Source organism: Saccopteryx leptura, chromosome 1 (assembly GCF_036850995.1).
Source record: "Saccopteryx leptura isolate mSacLep1 chromosome 1, mSacLep1_pri_phased_curated, whole genome shotgun sequence".
Lineage (NCBI taxonomy): Eukaryota > Metazoa > Chordata > Mammalia > Chiroptera > Emballonuridae > Saccopteryx > Saccopteryx leptura.
In genome coordinates, this window is record NC_089503.1 from 140,767,871 (window position 1) to 140,783,931 (window position 16,061).

Below are 16,061 nucleotides of genomic sequence, written 5' to 3' on the forward strand. Positions count from 1 at the left end.
ATAAAGATTTTTAAAAAAAAATAGCTATGTTTATATAGTTATAAAATCAAGGCCTGGTAGATCCAACATTTGATTATATGTAGCTTTAACTCATAAATAATGATGTTTAGTTTTGTCACACTAGTGCTATCATTGGTACTGTGCTGCTTATCTGTTCTTAGTATGTGTTATGACAAACAGCACACAGCCATTTACAGTAACTATTGAACTATATAACCACTACTCTGTCAAGATATAATCATAAGCAGTCATACATGCAAACCAAGAGTGAAAAGACAATTTGTGGTATGAAAACTTGGACCATAGGAGAAGTCTTCTGTGCTAATTGAGGAATATAAGAATTAGTAAAAGAGATTCACATGAGAAGAGACAGTTCACAGAACTAGCATTGATTTGCCTTCTGTTTTGATGGAGGTATATTCTGTGCTGGGAGACATTCTTGGAGAAATAAAAGGAAAAACAATAAGCAAAAGAATGCCACACTTGAAACTATCAACTTAAGTTTGACATAAGAAATAAACTTTTTTTTTTTGGTTTTATCTTTGTGTTCTAGACAATGACCTATCTGGTAAAGTTTCCAGTAAATATATTTATTTTAGGTAATCTGAGACATTACATCATAGAGAATTTAAAAATACTGATAAATACTTTTGAGATAGGTTCTAAAATTCTCTTATTTGAAAAGATACTAAATTTTTAAGAATTGAAATTCTATGGAAAAGGTTTGATATTCTAACAATTTGTTTTTCTTTAGGAGTAGATCCCATAATAGATCACGTTCAAGACAAAAAGATAGACGTAGATCTAAGAGCCCACATAAAAAACGCTCTAAATCCAGGGAGAGACGGAAGTCAAGGAGTCGTTCGCATTCACGGTGAGTTTTTGGAAAATTAAGGATAGTTTTTTAATAACTTTATTTGATAAAAATCTGTTCTGGTTTAGGTTTTTAATGAAAGAAATTAAACTTTTTTTGTGATTGTTTTAGTAATGACTAATATTAGTTGCCATTGATTTGAATCTGATGGCTGTTATGACCCATGAGGTTTCCAGACCACTGTACTTAATGTCACCTGGTAATTGTTTTATTTACTAGATTCAGTTACAACTGAGTTACATAGAAATTTATCTGTGATGCCTTCTAAAAAGTATAAATTGTTTTGTGTTGATAATTATTGAAGAAAGAGAATGGAGGTCTTTTTGGGGAGAATTATTTCAGTTATGAATTTACTTACTTATTTTTGTTTTTAAAGGGACAAGAGAAAAGATACCCGAGAAAAGATCAAGGAAAAGGAAAGAGTAAAAGAAAAAGATAGAGAAAAGGAAAGGGAAAAAGAGAGAGACAGGGAAAAGGAACGTGAAAAAGAAAAGGAACGGGGTAAAAACAAAGATAAAGACCGGGAGAAAGAACGGGAGAAGGATAAAGACAAGGAAAAGGACAGAGAGAGAGAGCGGGAAAAAGAGCATGAAAAAGAACGAGACAAAGAGAAGGAAAAAGAGCAGGATAAAGAAAAGGAACGAGAAAAGGACAGATCCAAAGAGATGGAAGAGAGAAGAAAGAAGGATAAAAAATCTAGAACACCGCCCAGAAGTTACAATGCATCAAGAAGATCTCGTAGTTCCAGCAGGTTTGAAATGCTAAAATTTTTACCAGGGGGTTTACTGAAGACAAATGAAAAGATGATTTTTAACTGAGGGGAAAAGATTATTATACGCAAGTGGAATGATTACAGTAATATCAGGACATTTTCCTGTGCAGAGTAAACATTTTTCTAACAGCAGGCTTGCCACACTATTGAAACTATGAGGAGGAAGGGTGGATGGTATTGGGCAAAATTATTTTAAAAGTTTTACTTTTCCTTTGTCCATTATTTTAACTTTCTGGTGGTGGCGGCAGCCGCAGATGCTTCTTTGCGTGTGGGATGGCAGGGGCAAGGTTGGGCTTTTTTTTTTAAGTTGGAGTGACTGGTTAATAAAGTTAATGTAGGTTTCAAATATACAGGTCTATAGTACATCATTGTATATAACATGGTGTGTTTAGCACCCAAAGTCAAATCCTTTTGTCATCATACATTGGACCCTCTTTACCCTTTGCACCCTCCCAATCCCCTTCCCTCTGGTAACCACTATACTGTTGGCTGTGTTTGTTCATTTGTTGCTTTCAGTTTTATATCTTACCTATGTGTGAAATCTTACAGATCTTAGTCTCTTCTGATTTACATACTGCTTATCGTGATATTCTCAAGATCTATCCATGTTTTTTCAAATGGCAGTATTTCATCTTTTCTTATGGCCAAATAGTATTCCATTGAATATTTGCACCACATCTTTGTTCAGTCATCTATCAAAGGACAGTTTGACGTAACATCACACCTATTAGGATGGCTGTTATCAATAAGACAGGTAATAACAAATGTTGGAGAGGTTGTGGACAAAATGGAACCCTCATTCACTGGTGGTGGGAATGTAAACTGGTGCAGCTGCTATGGAAGACAGTATGTAGGTTCCTCAAAAAATAAAGCCTAGAGTTACTGTATGACACAGCAGCCTCTCTTCTGGATATCTACCCCAAATTTGAAAACATTTATTTCCAAAGGTATATGTTGCCTGTGTTCATTTCAGCGTTATTTACAGTATCCAAGACATGGAAACAACTGAAGTGTTCTTTTTTTTTTTTTTTTTTTTAACTTGAATATAGAATTGACTTCTTAGGCCTCTGTATTTGAAATGGTGTGTTGTTTTATTATGCAAAATAATTTCTAAAGTTTCAGTGTTAGGCTTTTTGTCATCTGAGTTAATTTTTACAGCACTGTTTTGCTGAGAACATGATGTTAAAATTTTGGTTATGTCAATTTTAAGGTTTTGCTTTTTTCTTAGGACTGTACCCTCAATTTATTAATGGTACACTGCCACCAGGTGGAATAGGTTGCCATAGTAACAGTGGCAAAATGATGACCTTCCTTGATTCAAGATGATCTAAATCTACATCTATTATTCTGGATCAGGGGTAGTCAACCTTTTTATACCTACCGCCCACTTTTGTATCTCTGTTAGTAGAAAAATTTTCTAACTGCCCACTAGTTCCACAATAATGGTGATTTATAAAGTAGGGAAGTAACTTTACTTTATAAAATTTATAGAGTAGAGTTACAGCAAGTTAAAGCATATAATAATAATTACCAAGTACTTTATGTCAGATTTTCACTGTTTGGCAGAATAAATCTTTATAAAACAACTTACTATAGTTAAACCTGTCTTTTTATTTATACTTAAATCTATATTTTTATTTATACTGGAATGCTCACTAGTGGGCGTTAGGGACCAGGTTGACTACCACTGCTCTAGATGATACCATAACTATAAATAAATAGAAGTTCCTAACTTGTGTTGTTATATAATAAAAATACTTTTGTAAATTCTGAAGGTATTTTAAGCATAATTTTTCATAGAGGGTAATTTCTGAGATAGAAGAATGTCTACTTTTTTTTTTTGTATTTTCCTGAAGTTAGAAGCGGGGAGGCAGTCAGACTCCCGCATGTGCCCAACCAGATCCACCTGGCATGCCCACCGGGGGCTATGCTCTGCCTATCTGGGACGTTGCTACACTGTGGCTGGAGCCATTCTAGTGCCTGAGGCAGAGGCCATGGAGCCATCCTCAGTGCCAGGGCCAACTTTGCTTCAGTGGAGCCTTTGCTACAGGAGCGGAGAGAGAGAAAGAGAGAGGAAGGAGAGGGGGAAGGGTAGAGAAGCAGATGGGCACTTCTCCTGTGTGCCCTGGCCGGGAATCAAACCCGGGACTTACACACACCAGGCCGACACTCACTGCTGAGCCAACTGGCCAGGACCTTTCTACTTTTTTTGTATTTTTCTGAAGTTGGAAACGGAGAGGCAATCAGACAGACTCCCACATGCACCCGACCAGGATCCAGCCGGCATGCCCACCAGGGGGTGATGCTCTGCCCATCTGGGGCGTTGCTCTGTTGCAACCAGGGCCATTCTACTGCCTGAGGCAGAGGCCATGGAGCCATCCTCAGCGTCCGGGCCAACTTTGCTCCAATGGAGCCTTGGCTGCGGGAGGGGAAGAGAGAGACAGAGAGGAAGGAGAGGGGGTGGGGTGGAGAAGCAGATGGGCACTTCTCCTGTGTGCCCTGGCCAGGAATCGAACCTGGGACTCCTGCACGCCAGGCCAATGCTCTACCACTGAGCCAACCGGCCAGGGCTTACTTTTTTTAAACTGTATTTTAACAGCTTATTCTTAATGCTAGTTTTTGATTAGGTAATACAAGGTAATTGCAAGCACTTGCTGAGTGCTTTATGCCAGATTTTGTCTCAGCAAGTTTTCATGACTAACCTTATTTAATCTTCATAGTAAGCCTATTGAGAAGAATATTATTATGACTTTAAAACATGAGGGCACTGAAGTTTAGAGGAAATATTCTATTCCGCAGTATTTTAGTGTCAGTAGTATAGTAGCTCTTTCTCTTTTTAGTAATTAAGTTTACTTGAGAATTCTCTAATTAGTACTTGCTGTCTGCTCTAAAAAAAAAACTGCCTCAGAAGCATTAAGTTGAAAGCAACACTATATGTTAAAATTGAGCTTAAAATAAACAGGTCATATTTTAGCACATTGAACCCAAGCTTGAAAAATTAAACTCTTACTATGGGTATCAGTCAAGCCTTGCTATGCACATTTATGGCATAGTGATTTTATTTTATTTTTTAATGTTCTAGTACCAGTCATTTTATTCCAAATACAGAGTGTAAATTTCTATGGTACTTCTCTCTGAAGTTAAGTATGAACAACCTTAGTTATCTTACAGTAATTTTTACAGAGAGTAAACAAACCATTGGCCTTATTTTTTTTCTGTAATGTAATCTCTTTTTAAATTATAGTTGACGTACATTGTATTAGTTTCAAGTGTACAACATAGTGAGATTTCAGTTATATACCTTACAAAGTGATCAACACAGAAAGTCCATTATCCATCTGTCACCATGCAAAGTTATTGTGATACTTTGTTTCCTATGCGCTACTTTATATCCTCATGATTTACGTTACAACTATAAGTTTGTACCTATTAATCCCCTTCACCTTTTTGCCCATACCCAACCTCTCAACTCTCTAGAAACTACCAGTTTTTCTGTATCTATGAGTGTTTGTTCATGCTTCATTTTTTTAGATTCCTCACATAAGTGAAATGATAGTGTTTGTCTTACTCTGACTTACTTCACTTAGCACAGTACCCTTTAGGTCTATCCATATTGTCACACATGGCAAGATTTAACTCTTTTTCATGGCTGAGTAATGTTCTGGTGTTTGTGTGTGTATCCACTTCTTTATTCATCCATTGATGAACACCTAGGTGGCTTCCATATCTTGGCCATTGTAAATAATGTAGCAGTGAATATAGCGGCGCATATACAGTGTGTCTGTAAAGTCACGGTGCACTTTTGAACCGGTCACAGGAAAGCAACAAAAGATGATAGAAATGTGAAATCTGCACCAAATAAAAGGAAAACCCTCCCAGTTTCTGTAGGATGATGTGGCAGCATGTGCGCATGCGCAGATGACGTAACACCGTGTATATAGCGGAGCAGCCCACGGCCATGCCAGTCAAGATGTGGACAGTACAGAGGAAAGTTCAGTGTGTTCTGTGGCTTGCTAAAATCAAAACTGTGACCAAAGTGCAATGTGAATATTGGCACGTTTACAACGAAGCGCCACCACATAGGAATAACATTACTCAGTGGGATAAGCAGTTGAAGGAAACCGGCAGTTTGGTGGAGAAACCCCGTTCTGGTAGGCCATCAGTCAGTGACGAGTCTGTAGAGGCTATACGGGATAGCTACCTAAGGAGCCCTAAAATAATCTGTGCGTGAGCCCACATCAAACTACACTGAATAGGTATGAAACTGGGAGAGTTTTCCTTTTATTTGGTGCAGATTTCACATTTCTATCGTTTTTTGTTGCTTTCCTGTGACTGGTCAAAAGTGCACCATGACTTTACGGACACTATCTTCTCAAGTTAATTTTGTTTTCTTTAGATAAAACCTGGAAGTGTAATTGCTGGGTTCTTCTCTGTTTTTTGTCATTGCCTTTGTTTTAAAGTCTATTTTGTCTGATACAAGAATTGCTGTCCTAACTTCTTTTTTTGTTTCCATTTTCATGAAGTATCTTTCCCATCCCTTTTCTTTCCGTCTACATGTCTTTCAATCTGGAGTCTCATGTAAGCAGTATATGTGAAGGTCTTGTTTTTATATCTATTTAATCACCCTTTGTTTTTTCAGTGGAACACTTAGTCAATTTACATTTATGTAATTGTTGATAGGTATGTGCTTATTGACATTCAATTGTTCACATATAAGATTTATAAATGGTCTACTAACTCTGCCTTTACTAGTGAGATTTGTTTTTCTTTCATATATTATTTCTAGTTTTGGCCTTTTCTTTTCCACTTAAAGGATTCCCTTTAACATTTCCTGTAATGCTGGTTTACTGGTGATGACTTATTTAGCTTTTGCCTGTCAGTGAAAATCTTGATCTCTCCTTCAATTCAGAATGATAACCTTGCTGGGTCAAGTATTCTTGGTTATAGGTTTTTCTTTCATCATATTGAATGTATTGTGCCACTACCTTCTGGCCTGCCAAGTTTCTGTTGAAAAATCAGCTGATAGTCTTATAAACATTCCCTTGTATGTAACTAGTAGTTTTTCTCTTTATTTTTAACTCTTAACAATTTAATGTGTCCTGGAGTGGGTCTCTTTTCGATTCATCTTACTTGGGCCTCTTTTTGCTTCCTGGACTTCGATATCTGTTTCCTTCACCAGGCTAGGGAAGTTTTTAGCCATTATTTCTTCAAATAGGTTTTCTGTCCCCTTCTCTCGCTCTTCTTCTTCTGGGACCCCTATGCTTGATATGACAAAGGGACCTTATGTTATCCTCAGTCTTTTTAGTTCTTTTTTTTTTTTTCTTGATCTTTCAGTTGGGTATTTTCTACTATCCTGTCTTCCTGATTGCTGATCCATTCTTCTCTGTCATCTGATTTAATGCTTATTTCCTCCCATATGTTTTTTATATCAGTTGTTAAATTCTTCAATTCTGAAATTTTCCTATCATTTTTATCTCTGAGTTTCTCATCAAATTTATTCATTTGTTCACAGATTTCAATGAGCATCTTTATGACTTGCTTTGAATTTTTCATTTAGTAGACAGCTTTACTTCAGTTTTATTTAGTTCTTTTTCTGGGGTTTTGTCCTGTTTTTTCTTTTCTCTCATTTTACCTGTTTGTTTCTAAGAATTAGGTAGGTAGGCTAAAACTCCTGGTCTTGAAAAAGTGGCCTTATTTAGAAAGTGTCCTGTGGGGCCCAGTGGTGGAATCCCCCATGTCATCAGAGCCACATGTTCCAGACGTGTTTTCTGGGTGGACTAGTGTAGTCTCCTGTTGTGTCTGGGCCACAGTTTCTATGGACACAGTGACAGGTGAGGCCTGGATGCAGCTCTTGCAGGCTCACTGGTGTGTAGGGCACGCTTTTGAAGTGGCTGACTGTGAGGCTCAGCCACACTTTTGCAAACACCCTGGTGTGTGCTAGTGCTGACTAAGGCCACCCACTAGGTGTGACAAAACAATAGTCACTTTGGAGGGGTGCTAGCCTGACTGCTGTGAACCAGCACAACTCATAATTGTGCAGATCCTGAGGGAGAACAGTGCGGAATTAAGAAATAAACACAGAGAGAAAAAGAATGGGATCAGGAGGTCTTCTGGTGGCTGATGACCTACCAAAAAGCCCCTATACCCCTAGTGAGCTTTATTTTATAGTGCAAAGAGCAAAGCCATCTGCAAAACGAGAGTCTGATAAAAAGTCACATGTCTAAGGTATAAACAGGAATCCTCTTTAAGAGTGCACCACCCCCCACCATGCAACAGCCAAGGGTGTGGGGAAGAGCTTAGTCTTGGGCTAAGCCCTAGACTGTAAGGACTTTGTCAGTTTACAGCCTGTCTCTCACATGACTGGGTCCTCATGGAAATGCTAGGGTGGGATGAACAGTGTTAGCAAAGTTAATAGTGTCAGAAATGGTGCCTGCCAGTGTTAGACCAGCTAAATTATAGAAGGGGGGTAGGAGAATAGCACACACCAGCACCTCTCAGGAGAAAGTTCCAACAAACCCGTCCCTCCAGCACACACCCTAAAATTAGTTCATGTATTACCTTCAGGTATGACCTAGGTGCTTTTCAAACTGCTGTCCCTTTCCTAGGACTCAGATAATATGCAGCCTGGGTTTCCTACAGGCCTTTGGCTCTCCCAGACATAAGTCCCACTGATTTTCAAAGCCAGATGTCACTCCTCTTCCTGGTGCAGGTCTCTCAGGCTAGGGCTCAGACCCCTATCTTTAGGGATGACCTCCAAGGTTGTGATTTCCCTTCCACTTGTGAGTCACTGCATGGGAATTATGGGGAAGGGTAGGTCCTGGCTAGACTTAGTCTCTACTTCTCCTAACCACTTCTTTATACCTGAAGTTTTAGAAATCTGTTCTGCTGGTGGTCAGAATGTCCTCAGAGATAGCTGTTCTATACGTAGTTGTAGTTTTGGTGTCAATGAGAGGAGGTGAGCTTAGGATCTTCCTTTTGTGCTATATTGAACTTGAAGCCAGGAGCCTTGCTCTTGAATGCCAATTTAGCTTGTCCTAGGAAGAGCCCAGGACTTCTAGCTTCTAGACTAGATTTTCCCAGGCATCACAGAAGCCAAGCCGGGGCAACGTTAAGAAAACAAATCGCAAAATGTTGCTCCTGGAGGCTGGTACACGATGCCCACAGAAACGTCTCAGGATGCGATCCCCAAGTCACTGCCTATGGCATAGTGATTTTACGTCACACGTTCTTTTGTGTTTATGTGGTGGTTTAGATATTGCTCTTCACAACACCAAATAATGTTTTGACTCCTTTCAAATTTAGTTGAGTGTACTTTTTCTGATGACTATGAAATGTTAAATTTATTTATTTTTAAAATTTTTTATTTAGCATGAGAAAGAGAAACAGGAGATAGAGACCTACAGAAAGGGAGAAAGATGAGAGGAATCAACTCCTAGTTGTGGCACTTTAGTTTATTGATTGCTTTTCACATGTGCCTTGACCATGGAGTCTCCAGCCGAGCCAGTGACCCCTTGCTCAAGCCAGTGACCAGGGGGTAATGTCTATGATCCCACACTCAAGATGGCGACCTCAGGATTTCAAAACTGGGTCTTCAGCGTCTCAGGTTGTCACTCTATCTACTGTGCCTCTGCCTGGTCAGATGAAATGTTTAATTTTTTTCATGGTTCATTTTAAAGCCACTGGATATTTAAGAAAGTTCATCTGTTCACGTTCAGTCCTAAATATATACCTAAATAACCTCTGGGGCCTAGAGAGTAAGTGCTGACTAATACTAGTTCCTAAAGGTTCAGCAATTTGATGTTTTATGTTTTCAGAAGAGCTTGGTAAAGAGTTAAAATTTCTCACCTGACTAGGCGGTGGCGCAGTGGATAGAGCGTTGGACTGGGATGCAGAGGACCCGGGTTCGAGACCCCGTGGTTGCCAGCTTGAGTGCGGGCTCATCTGGTTTGAGGAAAAAAGCTCACCAGCTTGGACCCAAGGTCGCTGGCTCCAGCAGGGGATTACTCAGTCTGCTGAAGGCCCGCGGTCAAGGCACATATGAGAAGGCAATCAATGAACAACTAAGGTGTTACAACGTGCAATGAAAAACTAATGATTGATGCTTCTCATCTCTCTTCGTTCCTGTCTGTATGTCCCTGTCTATCCCTCTCTCTGACTCACTCTCTGTCTCTGTAAAAAATAAATAAATAAAAATTTAAAAAAAAGAATGAAAATTTCTCAACTTTTAGCTTTTTTCTGCTTAAACATTTTTTTAAATTTATTGATTTCAGTGAGATAGGAAGTGGGTGAGAGAGAGACAGAAACATCAAACTGTCCTTGTGTGTGCCCTGACCGGGATCAAACCAGCAACCTCTACACTTCGGGATGATGCTCTAACCATCTGCTATATCCAGCGCAGCATTTTTCTGCTTTCTAAGTGCTCTAATTTGTTTCCTAAATGGAAAACTTTTCAACTGCTCAGAAAAATAATTACTTAATATTTTTATTTCCAACCTTCTCTCCTAATCTGTTGTAAAGAAAATTTGGTATATAAAAAAAAGTTTTTTTTAGAGAGAGCGAGCACAAAAAGCATCAACTTAATTGTTCCACTTGGTTGTGCACTCATTGAAGGCTGCTCATACATGCCCTGACCAGGGCTTGAGCCAGCACCCTTGGGGTCAAGCAGATGGCCCCAGTACCCTGGGATGATGCTTTATCCACTGTGCCACCAGCTGGAGCTATAAAAAAACTTAATCTTAAAAATTGCTATTAAAAAAAGACCAAAAAAGGAAAGGAGAAAATATTTATTGAGCACCTCCATGTGCCAGATTCTGTGCATGGTACTTGACTGGTATTATTACAAATCCTCATGACAACGCTGCAAGGTTTGAATTGTCTCCATTTCCAGTTGGAAAAACTGAGATTCAGATTTAAAGCAATATTACTCCGGTTGTACAGCTGGAACAAGCTGATAAGATGTGGAACTTAGAATTAGAGCCAATTCTAACCAATTCCAGTTCCTCATACTACGGCTGCCCACTTCTTTCTCAACTAATTAGTATTCCAGATTGCTGTCTCTTCAGCTTTAGTTCTTATCAACTGGTAGTTTTTAGATGTCCACCTGTAAATAGTGCTTCCTGAATAAACAAGGAGTCAGTCACACTGATCAAAGCAGAGTCCTTTTGTGTAAACTTAAGTCTGGGGTACACTGACAGTCTCATGCTATGAAAAAAAAGTTCTTGTGCTGAGCTATTATAGAATAGCATTGATTAAATGAGATACTGGTACCTAATTTCTCCATCAGTCAGAATTATAATTTTGGGGTATCCTGGAAGTAAAGTTGGGTAATGGAGGATAGAGATTTAGGTAGAGTTGGAATCAACTTACTTGTGTTCTCAAAGTTCTTGGGCGCTTTTGGTCTTAACATCTCCCATATATACAACACTTGAATATTATTTAGGTTTTTATTTTTTAAATGAAAAACATAGACAAAATGTTTCATTAATCTGGAATCAATTTACTGAGGTAGAAAAACAACTTAAATTCTACAAGATCAGATTCTTTTAGCTATGTGGCCACCTAGTGATCAGAACTCCTTGTGAGATAGATTGTTGGCTACATTAATCATTTAATAATTATATCCTCATACCGCATCTCATGAATTATGGGCATCTTGAAATTCATTGTTTCTGGCCCTGGCCGGTTGGCTCAGTGATAGAGCGTCGGCCTGGCGTGCAGAAGTCCCGGGTTCGATTCCCGGCCAGGGCACACAGGAGAAGCGCCCATCTGCTTCTCCACCCCTCCCCCTCTCCTTCCTCTCTGTCTCTCTCTTCCCCTCCTGCAGCGAGGCTCCATTGGAGTAAAGATGGCCCGGGCGCTGGGGATGGCTCCTTGGCCTCTGCCCCAGGCGCTAGAGTGGCTCTGGTCGCAACAGAGTGACGCCCCGGAGGGGCAGAGCATTGCCCCCTGGTGGGCATGCTGGGTGGATCCCGGTCGGGCGCATGCGGGAGTCTGTCTGACTGTCTCTCCCCGTTTCCAGCTTCAGAAAAATAAAAGAAAAAAAAAAAGAAATTCATTGTTTCTAAGTTGACCACCTTACAAATGAAGTAATTTAGAGTATTCATATTTGCTAATGTATTAGGCAAAATGTTGTTTGGGTTTTTTTGAAAGGGAAGCAGGGGAGAGAAGCATTAACTTGTGTTCCACTTAGTTGTGCCATTGATTGCTTCTCATATGACCCCTGACCAGGGCTCAAACCAGTGACCTCTCAGGGTCGAGCTGGTGATTCTGGGATTGAGCATGTGATTGCAGGATGTGATGGCTGGGCTCCAGCCAGCGACCTTGGTGCTCCGGGGTGATGCTCTATTCACTGCACCACTGGCCAAGGTGCAAAATAGTTTTTTAATAACAATAAACACTTTATTTAGTAATTATAATTTTTTTTTTTTACTTTGTCATTTAAATCTCAGGTTTTAAGTATTTTACTTATATCTAAGCAAATGTGCACTCAATTTAAATGAACAGAACACTCAGCGGTAGAGCGTCGGCCTAGCGTGCGGAGGACCCGGGTTCAATTCCCGGCCAGGGCACACAGGAGAAGTGCCCATTTGCTTCTCCACCCCTCCGCCGCACCTTCCTCTCTGTCTCTCTCTTCCTTTCCCGCAGCCAAGGCTCCATTGGAGCAAAGATGGCCCGGGCGCTGGGGATGGCTCTGTGGCCTCTGCCCCAGGCGCTAGAGTGGCTCTGGTCGCAACATGGCGACGCCCAGGATGGGCAGAGCATCGCCCCCTGGTGGGCAGAGCGTCGCCCCATGGTGGGCGTGCCTGGTGGATCCCGGTCGGGCACATGCGGGAGTCTGTCTGACTGTCTCTCCCTGTTTCCAGCTTCAGAAAAATGCAAAAAGAAAAAAAAAATAAATAAATAAATAAATGAACAGAACAACAGTAATGAAATGGTAGGAAACGGGAGAGAAAAGCATAAAATGTTTTAATATAAATACTTTTTTAGAGATATTCTAAATACTTAAGTCTGGAAAGTTCACATTTTGCAAGCCAACTTATCTTTCAGTTCTTGAAAAAGGCATGCTACTTTGTTATAAAAATATTCCACAGTGGGGCAGCAAGGAGCTAGTTATGTGACAAAGGACCTAATATGCAAAACATGTAGATGCTAAGGAATGACATTTAAGATAATCAGGAACATCCATTAATATTTTTTTCTGCTCAAGAAATTGTTGTTCAATTAACCAGGTGAATCAGAGGTCCTCTACTCTTTCCAATATGAAATCTTAGACCATCTTTTTATTTGTGGTTCATGGATTGACCTGAAGTTAGATAATAGAACGTGCTCATAAAGGACATGAGTTTAAACCAGTCTCCAAAGAATACTGTTCACTTGAGAGCATTAAAAACTCTTGCTTATGTTTGTTTGAGTTTGCCCTTTATTTAAATTGTTGTTTTTTTTTTTTAAATGTTTCTTTAAATACTTTCAGGGAAAGGCGTAGGAGGAGGAGCAGAAGTTCTTCCAGATCCCCAAGAACATCAAAAACCATAAAAAGGAAATCTTCTAGGTCTCCATCCCCTAGGAGGTAAGTTGAAAGCATGTACTAAAACTGAGGAGGAAGTGGTGGGGGGAGGAATGCTCTCTCTAGTCTTTTTTTTTTTTTTTGTATTTTTCTGAAGTTGGAAACGGGGAGGCAGTCAGACAGACTCCTGCATGCGCCCGACCAGGATCCACCTGGCATGCCCACCAGGGGGCGATGCTCTGTCCATCTGGGGCATCACTCTGTTGCAACCAGAGCCATTCTAGCGCCTGAGGCAGAGGCCACAGAGCCATCCTCAGCGCCCGGGCCAACTTTGCTCCATGGAGCCGTGGCTGTGGGAGGGGAAGAGAGAGACACAGAGAAAGGAGAGTGGGAAGGGTGAAGAAGCAGGTGGGCAATTCTCCTGGCCAGGAATGGAACCCGGGATATCTACACACCAGGCCAACACTCTACCACTGAACCAACCGGCCCGTTGCATTTTTTAAGAGTGAAGGTGATCATCTCTGTGCATATTTGAAGGCCCTTTGTATTTTTTTTCCTGTGAATTGTCTGTATGCTAATTTTTTTATGGAGTCTGTATTTTTTTTTTTTTTTTGTATTTTTCTGAAGCTAGAAACGGAGAGAGACAGTCAGACAGACTTCCGCATGCGCCCGACTGGGATCCACCCAGCACGCCCACCAGGGGGCGACGCTCTGCCCACCAGGGGGTGATGCTCTGCCCCTCTGGGGCGTAGCTCTGTTGCGACCAGAGCCACTCTAGCGCCTGGGGCAGAGGCCAAGGAGCCATCCCCAGCGCCTGGGCCATCTTTGCTCCAACGGAGCCTTGGCTGCAGGAGGGGAAGAGAGAGACAGAGAGGAAGGAGAGGGAGAGGGGTGGAGAAGCAGATGGGCGCTTCTCCTGTGTGCCCTGGCCGGGAATTGAACCCGGGACTTTTGCACGCCAGGCCGACGCTCTACCACTGAGCCAACCGGCCAGGGCCTGGAGTCTGTATTTTTATACTGGGGAGATTATTATTTAGTGATTTGATTTCAAGTATCTATTCTAGTTTGTCAACTTATCTAAGTTATCGTTTCTAAGTACTACTTGTACAAATTAATTTAGAGTGCATATTTGCTAATATGTTAAGGGAAATAGTTTTTAATAAACAATCTAGTAACTTTTTTTTTGAAATAGAGGGGAAGGGGAGAAAAGAGGGGGAGAGAGAGAGAGAGAGAGAGAGAGAGAGAGAAGAATCGACTTTTTCCACTTAGTTGTCATTGCTTGCTTCTCATATGTGCCTGAACTGGGGCTTGAATTGGTGAACTTGGGGGTTGAACTGGTACTCTTGGAATTGAGCTGGTGTTCTCAGGGTTGGGCCCTGCCCTGGGCTCGAACTGGCACCCTCAGGATCAAGGCAGTGAGTGCCCTTGAGGTCAAGCCAGCAAGCCCTGGGAGCAAGTTGGCAACCTCGGGATTGATGACCTCAGAATGAACCAGTGACCTTGGCACTCCAGAGTGATGCTCTAGCCACTGCACCACCTGCCATGGCTTTAGTAACTGATTTTTACTTTGTCATATTTAAGTCCCAGGTTTTAAATACAAATGTTTTTTATTTTTATATAATTTAATTTCTCAATTTGTTTGAATGACTTAAGTTTTTATCCTTTTCCTATTCCAAGGTTATGATAGAATTCCTTCCATTATTTCTTCTTTTATTTTAATGGTTTTATTTTTACATTTTATCTTTGATTCATTAGTTTATCTATATGTACCATATGGCGTATGGATCCAATTTTTTTATTTTTCCAAATGCTCTTCTGTTCTAATACCATTAACCAAAAACTCAGTTTTTCTAACACTAGTTGCTTTTGTCGTGTACTAAATTTTTCCATTTGGATCTATTTCTGGACCTTCTATGCTAGCAATTTTCAACCTTTTTTATTGCATGGAGCACAAACTAATTAATAAAATTCTATGGCATACCAAAAATACATATTCTTTTTGCTAATTTAACAAAAAGTAGGTATAATTTAGATTCATTCACACTGGAAGGTTGTTGTGTTGACTGTTGTCATTTCTTTATTTGATACCCTGGCTAAATAGTTAGGCATTGCATGTTTTAAACATTCTTACGGCACACTGGTTGAAAATTGCTGTTCTATAGTGTTGGATTGGTTTGACTGATGGTTTGTGTACAGAAACCCCATGGTTTTAGTTACTTAGATTATATAGTGTTTCTTAATATCTAGTAAGGCCTGTTTTCTCCCGTACTCCCCATTGCTTTTTATTTTTTTTAAGATTTTGTTTATTGATTTTAGAGGAGAAAGAGTGGGGTTGGGAGCAGAAAGCATCAACTTACAGTAGTTGCTGCTTCTCGTATGTGCCTACTGGGAAAGCCCTGGGGTTTCGAACCGGCAACCTCAGCATTCCAGGTCTGTGCTTTATCAACTGTGCCAACACAGGCCAGGTACCATTGCTCTTTTGTTGAGCTTTTTTTGATCGTGCTTGTATGCTTATTTTTCCATTTGAAGGGAAGAGTCAGTGGTCTAGGATCTAGAAATAAAACCTGTTGATGACTTCTATTACATTTGTATTACACTTATTAGAGAAAATTTATAAGTAGCTTTATTAATAAAGCTTTATGATGGTAAGTATTTCTATTTTAGAAACATGGTATATCTTTCTGCTTATTCAGGCCATCTGTAGTGTTTTTGTTTGTTTTATACAACTTCTATGCATTTTCTAAATTTATTCCTAGACATATTTTACTTTTTTGTTGCTTTTGTAAGTGAGGTCTTTTATTATGCTATCTAATTGGAGGTTGGGTTTGTCCATAGGAAGGTGTTGATTCTTGTTTGTTTTTTTATTCCATTTCTTTACTGATAAGAAACTGATAAGTTTTTCAATTGGTTTT

General features: G+C 40.1%; 1 protein-coding gene across 4 annotated transcripts in view; it reads left to right on the top strand.

Moving 5' to 3' along the window:
• SREK1 (splicing regulatory glutamic acid and lysine rich protein 1) overlaps positions 1–16,061 on the top strand; it is a 63,675-nt gene that overhangs the window by 35,940 nt on the left and 11,674 nt on the right. For all 4 annotated transcript variants that reach the window (XM_066376219.1, XM_066376209.1, XM_066376228.1 and 1 more), the window contains 3 exons: positions 755–874; positions 1,251–1,625; positions 13,117–13,212. In XM_066376219.1, the coding sequence (XP_066232316.1) occupies positions 755–874; positions 1,251–1,625; positions 13,117–13,212 (591 nt within the window). The remainder of the gene's footprint in view (positions 1–754; positions 875–1,250; positions 1,626–13,116; positions 13,213–16,061) is intronic.